General features: G+C 36.2%; 1 protein-coding gene across 3 annotated transcripts; it reads left to right on the top strand.

Annotated features, from left to right (window-relative positions):
* Nucleotides 1–5,699: 5,699 nt before the first annotated feature.
* On the top strand, nucleotides 5,700–13,447 carry LOC108982724 (polypyrimidine tract-binding protein homolog 2-like). 3 transcript variants are annotated; one of them, XR_004798566.1, is made up of 12 exons: nucleotides 5,709–5,978; nucleotides 6,868–7,112; nucleotides 7,677–7,886; nucleotides 8,022–8,082; nucleotides 9,094–9,156; nucleotides 9,243–9,316; nucleotides 9,668–9,763; nucleotides 10,090–10,147; nucleotides 10,489–10,593; nucleotides 10,892–10,973; nucleotides 12,096–12,208; nucleotides 12,837–13,405. XR_004798566.1 is itself a non-coding variant. In XM_018954178.2 (11 exons), the coding sequence occupies exons 2-11, from the start codon at nucleotides 6,927–6,929 to the stop codon at nucleotides 13,188–13,190; spliced, it is 1,341 nt and encodes a 446-aa protein (XP_018809723.1). In that variant the 5' UTR covers nucleotides 5,700–5,978; nucleotides 6,868–6,926; the 3' UTR covers nucleotides 13,191–13,447. The 3 variants fall into 3 exon arrangements, 2 of the variants coding, with proteins under 2 accessions (XP_018809723.1, XP_018809726.1); XM_018954178.2 differs by lacking the exon at nucleotides 8,022–8,082 and having other exon boundaries at nucleotides 5,700–5,978; nucleotides 12,837–13,447; XM_018954181.2 differs by lacking the exons at nucleotides 5,709–5,978; nucleotides 8,022–8,082 and adding an exon at nucleotides 7,518–7,575 and having other exon boundaries at nucleotides 7,002–7,112.
* Nucleotides 13,448–14,247: the final 800 nt, after the last annotated feature.

The following is a 14,247-nucleotide window of genomic DNA, read 5'->3' on the forward strand; positions in this document are numbered from 1 at the left end:
GGACCCTAAATCAATTTAGGAGTTCAATCCAAAACCTTGAAATTTAGGGATTTCAATTTTAGGGTTTCAAATTGAACCCCTGATTGAACCCCTAAATTGATTTAGGGGTTCAATCTGAAACCCTAAAATTTAGGGGTTTCAATTGAAACCCCTTAATTTTCAATTTAGGGATTTCAATTGAAACCCCTAACTCAATTTAGGGGTTCAATCTGAAACCCTAAAATTGAGTTAGGAGTTTCAATTGAAACCCCTAAAATTTTAGGATGTACGAGATTTGCACACTATCGTTTGATCTGTTTTTTCATGCTCTACCGACATGAGTTTCTTCATTTTAAATAGCAAGTTAGAAATATTCGGAAAAAACATAATAATACACCTACAACTTTTTTATAATTATTTTACTATTTAAAGGTCCATAAACTAATATGATTGTAGCACTTCATTAAAAAGTATTTTCAATCTTACATAATTACTCTTTATTTTAAATTGAATTACAAAATAGTTGTAAACTAGTTGTAGGTTTATCTTTAATATTCCAAAAAATGCATATTATAAAACAGTTATATATGAATATGGCTTGTTTACATGAAGAAAGATAAGTTTAACTATTAAGTTTATTTAGAAATCAATGTTAATGGAAATAATAATGTGTTTAAGTGCATGTTTGGAAGGTAGTGGAAAATATAACTTATAAATTTGAGGCTTATAACTTATAACTTTGAGGCTACTCATCATCCCATAGTACCATACCATACACTTTATGTTCCACTTTGCCTTGTGCGGTGTATTATTATGATTTTCGTATATCGTGTGTTGATTGATTTTATAATTTTTTATTGTGTTGTGAAATCAGGAATGTCTTCTCAAAGAGATTTCACTGATAGCTCTCCTACCCGTACCAGTACCCCTACCCCTACTAGTACCCCTGCCCCAGAACATAACCCTACTCTAACTCCTAGGAGTGGGAATACACCTTGCCCCGCCCCGAAGCCCACACAAAGCAAGAAAACTGTTTTCGTAGTTTGGTCTCATTTTACTAAACTAGAGGGTGGTGACCCCAATAACCTCCAAGCTAAATGTAATTATTGTGAAAAAATATAAGGATGTCACTATAGAAAACATGGTACATCCCAGTTAAAGGTCCATTTAGAGGAACAATGCAAGAAGAGTCCAATATTAAGATCCTTACTGGAGAATAGTCAATCAATGCTAGAAATTGGACTAAAAAAAATGACAGATGGGAGTAGTGGGGGTCCAACGTTTAAGGGGTTTACAAAGTATAATGTTGATGAGTGTAGAAGGAAGTTAGCTCGTATGGTTATCATAGACGAGCTACCTTTTCAGTTTGTGGATGGGAGAGGGTTCCAAGAATTTGTCCAAGAATTGGAACCTAGATTTACGCTTTATTCTCACCACACTGTGACAAATGATAATAAAAAGATGTATTTGAAAGATAAAGATGTTTTGAGGAGCCAATTGGCGGGTTCGGTAGTTTGCCTCACTACCAATACTTGGACTTTTATCCCAAATTATAATTATATGTCTTTGATTGTTCATTTTATTGATTCTGATTGGATTCTTCATAAAAAGATTATTAAGTTTTGTCAAATAACTGATCACAAGGGTGGGACGATTGGGAAGGCCTTAGAGGCCTCAATAAAGGAGTGGGAGTTGACACGAGTTTTGACAGTTTCAGTTAACAATGCCTCGTCTAATGATGTCGCCTTGGGATATCTGAAAACTTATCTTAGAGAGGCAAATAAGACATTCTTGGGTGGTGAATATTTACATGTTAGATGTTCTGCACATATCTTGAATCTAATTGTGACTGAGGGGTTAAAAGATGTTGATAACTCGGTTGCACGAGTTAGACTATCTGTGAAATTTGTGAGGTCTTCTCCTTCTAGATTGGGGAAATTCAAGATTACTTCGAATATTGTAGGCATAACATCAAAGAATGGTCTTTGTACTGATGTTCCTATCAGATAAAACTCAACTTTCTTGATGTTGGAGGCGGCCTAAGAATATAAAAAAGCCTTTCAATTATTGGGTGATGAAAATATTTAATATGTCAAATACTTTGATGAGTACAGGGGTTTAGGATTGCCTAATGATGATGATTGGGAGGTAGCTGCTACATTTATTGATTTTCTCGAACTTTTTTACGATGTCATGTTGAAGTCATCTGCTTCTTTACATCCTACATCCCATGAATTTTTTCAACAAATATGTAGGGTGAAAGAAGAATTAGACGACATGTGCAAGGGTTCCAATCTAAGGATGAAGTGGATGACATTGACTATGAGGGTCAAATTTGACAAGTATTGGAGAGATTTGATTAAACTAAATATTTTGTTATATGTGACTACTATTCTTGATCCACGTCTAAAAATTTCAGGCATGTTATACGATATGGGACTTGCTTATGATCAGACATGGACTGATCTTATTGGTGAGATGGCCCGAGATATCCTTTATAGATTTCATAATGAGTTTAATGCAATTAAGGGTGATACTGCATCTACTACACCTACACGTACCCCAACACCTCCTCTAGACAACGGGGCAACAAAGAAGCATAGATTGGCATGGACTGGCATGGACTAAGACCCTCGCACATAATCCCACACTAGTCCATCAATCTACGGAGGTGGTTTCACAGTTAGACAATTATTTGTCAACAGATCTTATTCAAGATGATAATGATTTTGACATATTAGGATGATGGAAGGCAGCATCAAATAAATATCCCATCCTTTATGATATTACCCGTTGTATGTTGGTCATCCCTATTAGCACCATAGCCTCGGAGTCTGCCTTTAGTACTGGAGGGCGCATATTAGATCTTTTCCGTAGTTTATTGTCTCCTACAATTGTGGAGGCATTGATATGCACACAAAGTTGGACGATGAGAAATGATATTTATGTTTCGGATGTTTTAGATTTTAAAGAAACCGAAGAAAATGGTGGTGATCAGTCCGGATCTGGACCACCTGGTAATTATTATTTTTATTTTATTATTTTGACTTGTTTATATTCATTTCAATTTCATTAGTATTAATTTTAGTATTGATTGCTGTAAAACACATGAGACGACTCAGACGATGTCTACCTCCACTGCAATATGAATATGTGCTCAAGCCTCAAAAGAGTCAAAGACTATCCATCCTGCCGCCCCAAATGTCACAGTCAAAAACTCAAACAACTCGCCTCTTTTTTTAGATTATTAATTTCTTAGAATATTGAATTTTGAATCAGATATATGTATTATGTATTTGATTTGTAATTTTGTAATGTTGATACAATGTTCTTTGGACACTTTTTTCTTTGTAATTTTGTAATTGTTTAGACTTTCCATTTTATTTTTGTAATAGCTTAGTTATTATTATTATTTATTAGTTTATTAGGTAGTAGACTTGTAGTTTACAATAGTACTTCATTACTCTTAATTATATCAAACTGTGTATGTATATATTATTTTTATTCATGCAACTTTTTTTTAAAACTCTCTTTTTTTTTTTTTGAAAAAAAAAATTCTATTTTTATGGGCCCCATTTTAAGCCTATTTTTAGCTGTTTCTGGCCAAAATGGTCCAGAAACCGCTTCTTTGGCCCATAAGCAATGCGGGGGGCGGACGGAGGACCCCCTCCACCCGCACCCTATTATCCTGCCGTAGGGGTGGGTAGCACCCCTAGGCAGGGCAATGTGTATTCCCAGGGATTGAAGTATGGTTAGGTTCTAGGGCAATAGTATTGGTAGGGGAAGGGGTATTGGTAAGGGTAAGAGAGCTATCACTGAAATCCTTTTGAGAAGATATTTCTGATTCTCCAACACAATAAAAAATTAGAAAATCAAGTAACATAAGACCTTAAGGGTTCAATCTGAAACCCTAAATTGATGTAGGGGTTTCAATCCAACAAATTCGTTCAATTTCAAATACATGCACAAATCAGAATTCATAGCACACAAATTCACAATCATTCATATCCTCCATCTTCGATTTGACCCATCCTTCATCCAATCTTCAACCCAAAACTCAAGAAAAAAAAAATCTAGGTTCCAATCAAGGTCCGAAGTAAGGAGTCTTACCTTTGGTGCAGCAAACGATGGACGGAGAGACAACGAGTCTCAATCTTCAGATGTTGTGCTCGTGTGAGAGAGAGAGAGAGAGAGAGAGAGAGAGAGAGAGAGAGGGGGATTGGAGTAGGGTTAGGTTCTGGGGCAATAATACTGGTTGGGGCAGGAGTACTAGTAGGAGTAGGAGAGCTATCACTGAAATCTCTTTGAGAAGATATTTCTGATTCTCCAACACAATAAAAAATTAGAAAATCAAGCAACATAAGACCTTAGGAGTTCAATCTGAAACCCTAAATTGATTTAGGGGTTTCAACAAATTCGTTCAATTTCAAATACATGCACAAATCAGAATTCATAGCACACAAATTCACAATCATTCATATCCTCTATCTCCGATTTGACCCATGCTTCCTCCAATCTTCAACCCAAAACTCAAGAAAAAAAAAATCTAGGTTCCAATCAAGGTCCGGAGTAAGAGACAGAGAAACAAATAGAGCGCAAGAAAGTCTGAGTCTGAGAGAGAATTCGAGAAGCTAGAAGGTTGAACGGGCCAAAAGGGTGGGACTTAACAGGTAAAATGAAACGACGCAGTTTTGTGATGGACAAAACGACATCGTTTCACTTGTGGAGTGTTTTTTTATTTTATTATATATATATAATATAAATATATTATATATTATGCTGGGCTGGGGAAAAAAGAAGCGAGGCTTAGCCCCTTCCATCCCCCACCTTCGCTGGAGGTCTCTGGTGTGGGTGGGGCCCCCCGCATATGCGGAATGGAACCCTTGCGTCTCATGGGCGGGGGCAGGGTGAACGAGGCAGTGTAGCGGGGCCCCACTGCTCACCCCTAATCTCAACTTACTATTATTCATAAAAAAACTCAATTCATCTCAACTTAGATCAATATCCAAAAGAGACCTATTCTTTTCAATGTTAAAGGACTTATTAAGCATATATGCCCCCCAAAAAAGGCACATATGTATATTGTAACTCTCAAATATGTCTATTAAATATATTTATTTTTTATTTTCATTAAAAAATTAATTATTAGTAAATTTATATTTTTTTAATGATTACAAATATTTTTTAAAAAGAAAAAAATTCATTTATATTTATATGCATATTTGAGAAGCATATTTTGGTTTGGTGTACACCAAGCATTCTCCCATTAAAACCCAAATTAAATCAAATCAAATTCAACAACCACAAACCACCACGAATCCATCATTATTAATCAATGAACCGAGAGATTTTTATAATTAATGAATTGAGAGATTTCACCTCTACTAGAAGTGCTATCCGCCCCTAAGAGATGGGGCCACCCCTTCCCCCCATCCCGCCTCGCATGGAAAGGGGGGGTGGGGTTTTCTCCCCGCACCCGAAATGTGGGGGTAGGGTACCCCGCCCTGTTGGGTTGGACTGTCTACTTAAAAAAAAAATTATATTTTACTTGATTTAAAAATTATTTATAAGTCTAAAAGTAATTAAAAATATATTTTTAGACCTAAATTATAAATTTAAATGTTGTAAATATGACTATAATTTAAAAACTATATAATTTTAAATTTGCTAGTCCATATTTTGTATAAATTGTAATATAAATTGTAAAACGGGACCCCCCCGCCGCCCACCCCTGGTCCTCTACTTAGCTCTCAAGCTCTGTTTCCAGTTTACTCCCTTTCTTTCTGAACCCTAACCAAAATAAATAGATAAAAGCTCAAAGCTATTACGCTCAGCCATTTCCCCTGCTACTTCCAATTCCATTTCCTTTCTCTCCGCTTTCGCCTAATTTTTTACCCTTAATTGCGTTTCATTAGGCTCAGCCATTTCCTCTGCTACTTCCAATTCCATCTCCTTTCTGTTCGCTTTTGCCTAATTTTTACCCTTAATTGCGTTTCTGTGTACGTTTATGCTGAATTCTTTCATTTCTCTCTCACTTTGTACATAAACATACATGTAGAAATTAAGATTTAATGCAGATTTCTTTTTTCTTTTTTACTTTTGCAATTTGAATGTGCGTTGGTTAATGCATTGATTTTTTATTTTCTCACTATAGGGTTTATCGTTTAAGGCTATAAAGAAGTTGATTTGTTAAGGATATAAAGGTCCTTTATTTCAATGATATGTAGTTACATAATCAATTTCTTTATAGGGGTTCGGGTTCTTGAGGAATCGATTGGAATTTCGGTATTCAATTTACGTTGTCGGGGTTATCTATATTTCTAATTTCTGTTTGATTTGGGTATGTGTTCTTTTACCGATCAAAAAGAAAATTGTGTTTTATTTGGATATGTGCGGATTCCTTTCGCTGTTTGCCGTTAACAACAATACTTAGGAATATAGTGTTACCCATGGTTAGTTTTCCGCGCAATCTAGTTTCTGCTTGCGGTGGCTTGTGTTTTGGATTGTTTGCTTCCATCTTGAAACATGTATTTTAGGCCTTCGAAAAAATGAGCTTGAAAATAACTTTTTTTGCCTCAATTTGGAAAATTTGATTCAAGATTTGTTTTTCTCTGACCATGAAAGGCCCGGTTTTGAAAATCCTATGAAGCCCTTGTTAGACAGAAAAGATGATATATTGTTCAAATCAAATGTTTATAATATTGAAATGCGTTCTTGATACTGAAAACATGATGGGTTGTAGGACAAGCAATGTGTATGCGACTGTAATACGTAAGACATGCATGCCTGGAGTGTGAAATTAGAAGTATATTGTAGCTGGACAGGAAAGAGGTTTTAGTCCATGATTCTATTGCGTGTAACCTGACTATGAAATGGGTTTCTTTGTAGGGGTGGTAGTGAGGACACATTTTTGCGGTGTTCTAGAATAGGGTGGGGTTATTGTTCAAATGGCTTCTGTGTCGAGTCAGCAACAGTTTCGTTACACCCAACCTCCATCGAAGGTGCTTCATTTGCGAAACTTACCATGGGAGTGCATTGAGGAGGAACTGATTGAACTTGGAAAGCCATTTGGTAAAGTTGTGAACACAAAGTGCAATGTTGGAGCGAACAGAAATCAGGCTTTTATTGAATTCGTAAGTGCAATTTTGTAGTATCCTAGATTTATAATGATTTCAAATTCAAGAGACACTATTACTGTAATCGTGACTTTTACTAGTAAAGGCTTCATTTGAATAGTGAGATGAGATGATCTGTGAATATTAGTGAAATGGTTTGTGAATAGTAGTGAAATGGTTTGAGTTAATATGTTTTATGGGGTTTTGGGAAATGAGAGAGAAAAAGTTGAATAAAAATATTATAAAGTTAAAATATTATTAGAATATAATTTTTTAATATTATTTTTGTTTTAAGATTTGAAAAACTTAAATTGTTTTTTATATTTTGTTTGAAAGTTTAGAAAAGTTGTAATGATTAGGTAACGATTAGATGAAAAAGTTGAAGATTTGAAATTGAGAAGTGTTTGTGTTTGTGGTGTTTAGATATTGAGATGAGATGGGATGAGTTGGGAGCACTTTGCTGTCCAAACCAGGCCTAAGCGTATTTCCTTGGGTCCTTACAAACTTGTATTGGTTTTTATCTTTCCTCCTGCTATTTATGTTGTATGACATCCTTCATTTTCTACATCTTGGTTTCTTCAGGCTGATTTAAATCAAGCTATTGCAATGATATCATATTATGCATCATCCTCTGAGCCAGCTCAAGTGCGTGGCAAAACTGTCTACCTACAGTACTCAAATAGGCAAGAAATAGTAAATAACAAAACTACTGCAGATGTTGCTGGGAATGTACTGTTAGTTACAATAGAGGGTGCAGATGCACGCCTTGTCAGCATTGATGTGTTACATTTGGTAAGCAAATTGCATGCTTTCCTTTACCGTTTAAGAGGTAAACTTGTGACTATAAGGATGCGTCCACTGAGTTATTGTAATAGGTTGTGTCATGTTTTGGAAAGCTTTTCTTTGACATAAATGTAAATGGATCAGCAGGCCCATGTCAAGGCAATAACTTCGATGGCAGCTTAGTGCATCGTGAGAAAGAGCACATGTGTGTTTGTCTTCTTTCTCCTTTCCTTAACACTGCCTCTTTCTTCCCTACTCTTCCTCCTCAACTTCCTATTCCTACCATAGTTTAGGCCTTAATCATTTTCTTTTCTCTTGTGCATTCCTCTTACTCTATTTTTTGCGATTTTTGCTAGTAGCATAGCTACATCCAGTATAGTTGTTATGGAATTTTGTGTTACTCAGTTATTAATCTTTGTGATTCTCTCGTAGTCATAGTTTTAGTTGGTTTTGATAATTTAGGTTTGTGCAGCAAAGTCCACACAAGCTTTATGATGCTCTGATCTTCCTCTACTGGGAGAATATAAAATTTCATGGGAAAAGATTGTTCTCCTACCCTTCTTATTATTGAGCTAATGATTTTCTGTGAATTATATGAGGTATTATAGCCTTAGACACTAGTTTGTAGGTGAATAAATTTTTAACCTTGCAAATATTTGATACCGATGGACATGCCCAGCAGCATGATCCTGTTAGCATTTTTCAATGTGAATATGGAAGGACTTCCAGAAGTTGTTAGTTAGCCACTTTTGTTTTTCCTTTATTCACATATAATCATTGGGTTATCTGTGGGAATTATTTATTTCATAAACACTAAGTTTAGCTGAAGTTCGAGCTTGAAGATTTTTCTTAGAATTTCTTTGGCAATAATGTGGATGCTTAGCTATATTATTTTCAAACTTTTTCTTTTTTTTCATGTCCTACAATTCTTTGTTATTTTTTCCAAATATATAAAATGCTAATTCCTATTCCTAGTGGCATGTGTAATTGATAAAATCTGTCAGTTGTCCTTGTTTGCTCAAGGTCTTGAAATTTTGAATTTATAAGACCTTCCTGTTTTCTGCACTCATTCTGGAATGAGTTAATAGATGCTATTGGTTCTTGAGTTCACAGGATTTTTGTTTTTGTTTATCTTTCTGAAAGTTATTTAGTGGTGCAGTTTTTTTTTTTTTTTTTTTGGCTCTTTTTACCAATCAAAAAAAATTTGGTGATGCAGGTTTTTTCAGCTTTTGGGTTTGTGCATAAGATTACTACCTTTGAGAAGACAGCTGGATTCCAGGTTTCTTAAACTTTCTTTTTCCTTCACTTTGTTCTCCCAGCATTTGAATACATGCTCATTTTGAATATCTTCCTTTTTCTTTCCAGGCGTTGGTACAATTTTCAGATACAGAAACTGCCTCTTCTGCAAAGAATGCCTTAGATGGAAGAAGCATTCCTAGGTGACAGTTGTATTGTTTGTTTGACATGGTATTTAGTCCAACTTCCATGAAACGTATGGCTGTTATGTGGCTCATGCATTGAGACAAGTAGCCCATTGGACGTTAGACAGCAGTTGTGCTATAACTGATCTGTCAGACTCCAATTGGACTTTTAAACATCTCTTGCTCTACCTGTTTCTATATATTTTATAATTGAATACACGGAAAATATTGGTATGCTGTGTTGTGCCAACAGGTCCTTGATCCCGGCATTTTCATGTGCTCCATGGACAAGCTGTGCACTTTATATACATTTTTCTGTTAGCTGTTCCTGCATTGTGATTTACTGATATTTTTTGACCCTGGCTTCAGGTATCTTCTTCCTGAGCATGTTGGACCCTGCAACCTTAGGATCACGTATTCTGCACACACAGATTTGAGTGTGAAATTCCAGAGCCATCGGAGCAGGTAATTCTGTCTCTTCATCTGAGCATCAAGTATTTTGATTTTTTTTTTCAATTTTCTGGAAAATAGTTTCCGGGCCAACAGCTTTATAGATTTCATGGAATTGTGTTCTTTTTCTTCATCCCTATGGTTTGGTGTTTCCTATCCTTGTTCTGTATTTGGGTTGCACCCCTTTGCGATTTGAATTAAAGTTAATATGACTTATCCAAAAAGACAGTATCCTATATTTCTGTATTTCTACTTGTTTTGTACTTAAAATGTATCTTTCCCTCATTGATTGTAGACAAGTCATGTATGCAAGTTTCTTATCCCTTTTTCTGTTGATTCAGGGACTATACTAATCCTTACCTTCCTGTTGCTCCTTCAGCGATAGATGGAAGTGGTCAGGTAAGGCTATGGGAATTGACACTTCCTGTAACTATGCAGACATCTAGGTGGTGGCACTCAAATAATCTATTGGGCATTCTTAGTTGTGGCCATCAAAGGTGTTACACAGGCTATTGATTACTGATTTTGAGATAAGAGGGCTCTACTGGTAGAGGCTATCACACTCACAATCATACACAATCTGATGATTTTTTTTTTTTGGTATCATTGGGTCACTACTGCAAAGCATTGTCATGCATGTCAATACTTAATAAGCTTAAATTTTTGTTTATGAGAGATCTTTAAAATGTTAGATATTTCTTGTGGTTTGATTAAATGGATTTTTTCCCTTGTCATTGCAGTTAACTGTGGGTTTGGATGGGAAAAAACTAGAACCAGAGAGTAACGTGCTTCTTGCATCTATTGAAAACATGCAGTACGCCGTCACCTTGGATGCTTTACATATGGTACCTATCATAATACATAGCAATTGTTAAATTGGCTCTCTTGTATTCGCATTTCACCCTATTTACTTGGGTTGCGCTCCACTGCTCTTCTAATATAATTGAATTATAAAAAAAAAAAAAAATTATGGCTGACCTTGCTACTGTTACTTCTCTTTTTCTTTATTTGAAGTCATGTTCGACACTTCTTTTTCATTATATTTTATTCATACCTTTCCTTTGGGTAAGTCGTACTTTTTTTTTTTTTTGGTGCAAATTCATACCCAATTCTGATAATTCGCATGCTTGCTTTCTTGGCTAGGTGTTTTCTGCTTTTGGGCCGGTCCAGAAGATTGCCATGTTTGATAAGAATGGGGGCGTACAGGCATTGATTCAATACCCTGGTAGGCTTTAAACCCGATTTTTTTTCTTTAGTCGAAAGGCTGTACTTACAAAGCGGGAGAGAAAAATTTTGAAATAATTTTAAAAGGATAATATGAAGATGTGCTTTGTCGGCTAGTGTTCATCATTTTCTTGTATCCATATGTAGCTCCTAACTTGCAACAGGCCTCGTTTTGTTACATGCGATGAGAAATCTGTGAATAGTAGTGAGATAATTTGTTAATAGTAATGAAATGATTTGAGTTAAGATTTTTATGGGGTTTTGGGAGAGGAGAGAGAAAAAATTGAATAAAAAAATTATAAAGTTAAAAAGGGTTAGAATATAATTTTTTAATATAATTTTAATTGTTTTATTTGGAAATTTAGGAAATTTAAGAAAGTTGTAATGATTAGATGAAAAAGTTAAAAATTTGAAATTGAAGAATGTTTGTGTTTGAATGGTGTTTAGATATTGAGATGAAATGAGATAAGATGGTTTCAAAAGTTTGTGAATTCAAACCAGACCTAAGTGTACTCATTGTATATATTTTCTGTGTACTTGGTTACCTACTCGATTCAATAAAATTTTATTTTACCTATAAAAAAGTTAAAGATGTGCTCTGTCGGCTAAGTGCTTACCTGCTAGCCTATGGACTTGTATAATTGCCCAAAGTGAATGCCAGTATTTATTTTCTGCGGCATGGTTGCTTGAAAATCTGTTTCTAATTGTCTAATCAAGTGGCTATTGGATTGTGATTGTGTGTTTGTGGCGTGTATGCTTACCCTAATTTCTCGAGTTTGTTCATTTACATTGAAGAAAACTTCCAACAGGCAACAAGTTATGCTGTTACGAAAATGCCTTATTTTTGTAAGCAAATCAACTTCAAAGAATGACAGGATGATTGCCTTGTGGAAGATAAATATCATGTTAATCTACCCAACACCTATGCCTTTTGAGTTTGTTGTTCGTTTCATATACATGTGCGTTTTAGATATGCTTGTATGTCTGTCTGTCTACTGTAGCACTTTCATGTTCTCATTATTGCTTTATGGGTATTGTCTACGTCCTTGGTAAGAAAAGATTGCAGCCTTCCATATATAGTAACAAGGATACATAACTGATACCGATGGTGCCATACTTGCAGATGTTCAAACTGCCGTTGTTGCCAAGGAAGCTTTGGAAGGACACTGCATCTATGATGGAGGATTTTGCAAGCTTCACATCTCATATTCACGCCATACTGATCTCAGCATTAGGGTAATCAGACTATATCCTTTGAGAAGAATCTTGTCTTATGTTTTATGGTAGTCATTTACATTAATTAGCAGAAAGGGTAAGGGGGTTTCTGGATACTACTTCTGATACGTTGTGATATGTGCAAAATTATACATTGATCTTCAAAAATGAGATGCACGATTTGGTTTTTTTAACGGAAAGAAAGGCAATCCTTGGTAAGGAGAAGGCAGGGATTTTTTATATTTTATTACATGAATTTACTGCTGCCCTGTTGATACCTTTATGTTGTTGCCCTACTGCCCTGCGACCCTGGGCTTTCAGCAGAAGTAACACTTATCTTTTTGCTTTTTTCTTCTTTCTTTCCCTTTTTCTTTTGTTTGGGTTGTGTGAAGGGGAAAGATTATTGACTTGCCTCAGGATTGGAAAATTAGTTCTACAACCACAGTACACCACTTAATTTTATATTTTGTTGATTATAGTATACTTGCAACCGTGATGCATGTTTTGGGCCTTGATGTCTTTGGTTTACTGAGCCGGGGAGGAAGGGAGGGATGTTATGAACAATCATGGGATGTTCCTTATCACGTTTCATTGATTTAAACTTCAAATGAATAAATGTCACATTTGGTGTTTGGTGTGTTGATTACAGGTCAATAATGATCGGAGCAGAGACTATACAATCCCAAACAATCCCGTGGTGAACCCCCAGCCCTCGGTTCTTGGGAACCAGTCAGTTTCGGTAATGGGTCCTACCGTTCAGTACAACAGGACTCCATTCACTCCAACTCCAGAGCACCCTGTGATGCCTCAGCCTTCAGCTGGGTGGGGCCATGGTGTTCCACCAATGCCGCAGTCCATGCCAATGCAGATGCATAATAATCCTTACATGCCACCTGGGACAATGCCGTTTCAAGTTTCCCCAGGAATGATGCAGTCATCGATCCAGAGTGGCATACCACAGTCATCGATGTTGCCCCGTTATGGATCTGGCCAGATGCAATAGTCGTAAATATAGGCAGGTGGGGATGTGAGTGCGCTTTCTTGAAGGATCTGCCTTAATTTATCCGTCTTTTGCTGTTTGGTATGGCTGGCTATTCGTGCCCGTTTCTTTGGTTGTAATTCCTCGCTCAAAATACACACGAAATGCATTTTCTTGTGTTTGAACTAATGTTTTAGCCTCTTGGTTCTTATATATCATCATTGACGGTTGCTTTTCGATGCAAGTGTTATGCTAGTTTACTGCTTATATGTGGTGAACCACTTTTATATGTGCTCCACTGTGCATACCTTCGACCTCTGGGCTACCCATAGTTCACAGGAACCACTCCATTGAACTTCCTAGAGGTCAATTTTTAAGAAGACACCATAACTGTCAGTCATCGCATTAGTGTGGGGCTCACAATTTGACGAAGTCGTGTGTTCCACGTGACGTGCCTCCAACGCTTAGACGCGTCGTACCAATATCTTCACATTTACACCCCACTCCACCACCCTCAACTCATCTCATTGGGCTCATGCGGCCTTCGTGTTGACACTGTATGCATTCATTGAGTGTTGCCAAAGATTAGAACTTTCCGATGTATCCCAATGGTGTAACCCCGTTGATTCGTTGGGAAAATGGAGCAAAGTCACTTTGATATCTTGTTTCGGAGAAATAAGTGGCTCACTAGGAATGGAAAGAAAAATATTCTATTTGATCTTGAAGTCCTCATATAACACTTGTTTCAATCTTGAATGGGGAATCGCTTGTAGGAATGACATAATGTTAATAATCCATGTTCCACACGGCAATAAAGGATCGTTTTTTAGTCTCATTATAACTTGGTTTGGGTGTTCGGAAGAGATTACTTCTTGATCAGAATAGTGAAATGAAAGGCATTACAAGAAAGATATAACCATTTTCAAACTGCTTTCAAAGATGTTCAGAAAGTTTATTGAGATTGTCAATCGCATAGAAGAAGCAATATCATCTACTAAAATTTTAACTTACAGTTCGTTCTCGATGGTTTGTTTAGTTTAGTTAGCCTTTGAAATATACTTGGAATCCCTTTCGATTCAAA

The sequence above is a fragment of the Juglans regia genome, chromosome 16 (assembly GCF_001411555.2).
Source record: "Juglans regia cultivar Chandler chromosome 16, Walnut 2.0, whole genome shotgun sequence".
NCBI lineage: Eukaryota > Viridiplantae > Streptophyta > Magnoliopsida > Fagales > Juglandaceae > Juglans > Juglans regia.

Excerpts from the sequence above, each read along its gene's own strand:
- LOC108982724 (XM_018954178.2), top strand. The coding sequence starts at position 6,927 with ATGGCTTCTGTGTCGAGTCAGCAACAGTTTCGTTACACCCAACCTCCA. Across the intron at positions 7,113-7,676 it reads ATCAGGCTTTTATTGAATTC|GCTGATTTAAATCAAGCTAT; the intron begins GTAAGTGCAATT and ends TGGTTTCTTCAG. Across the intron at positions 7,887-9,093 it reads GCATTGATGTGTTACATTTG|GTTTTTTCAGCTTTTGGGTT; the intron begins GTAAGCAAATTG and ends TTGGTGATGCAG.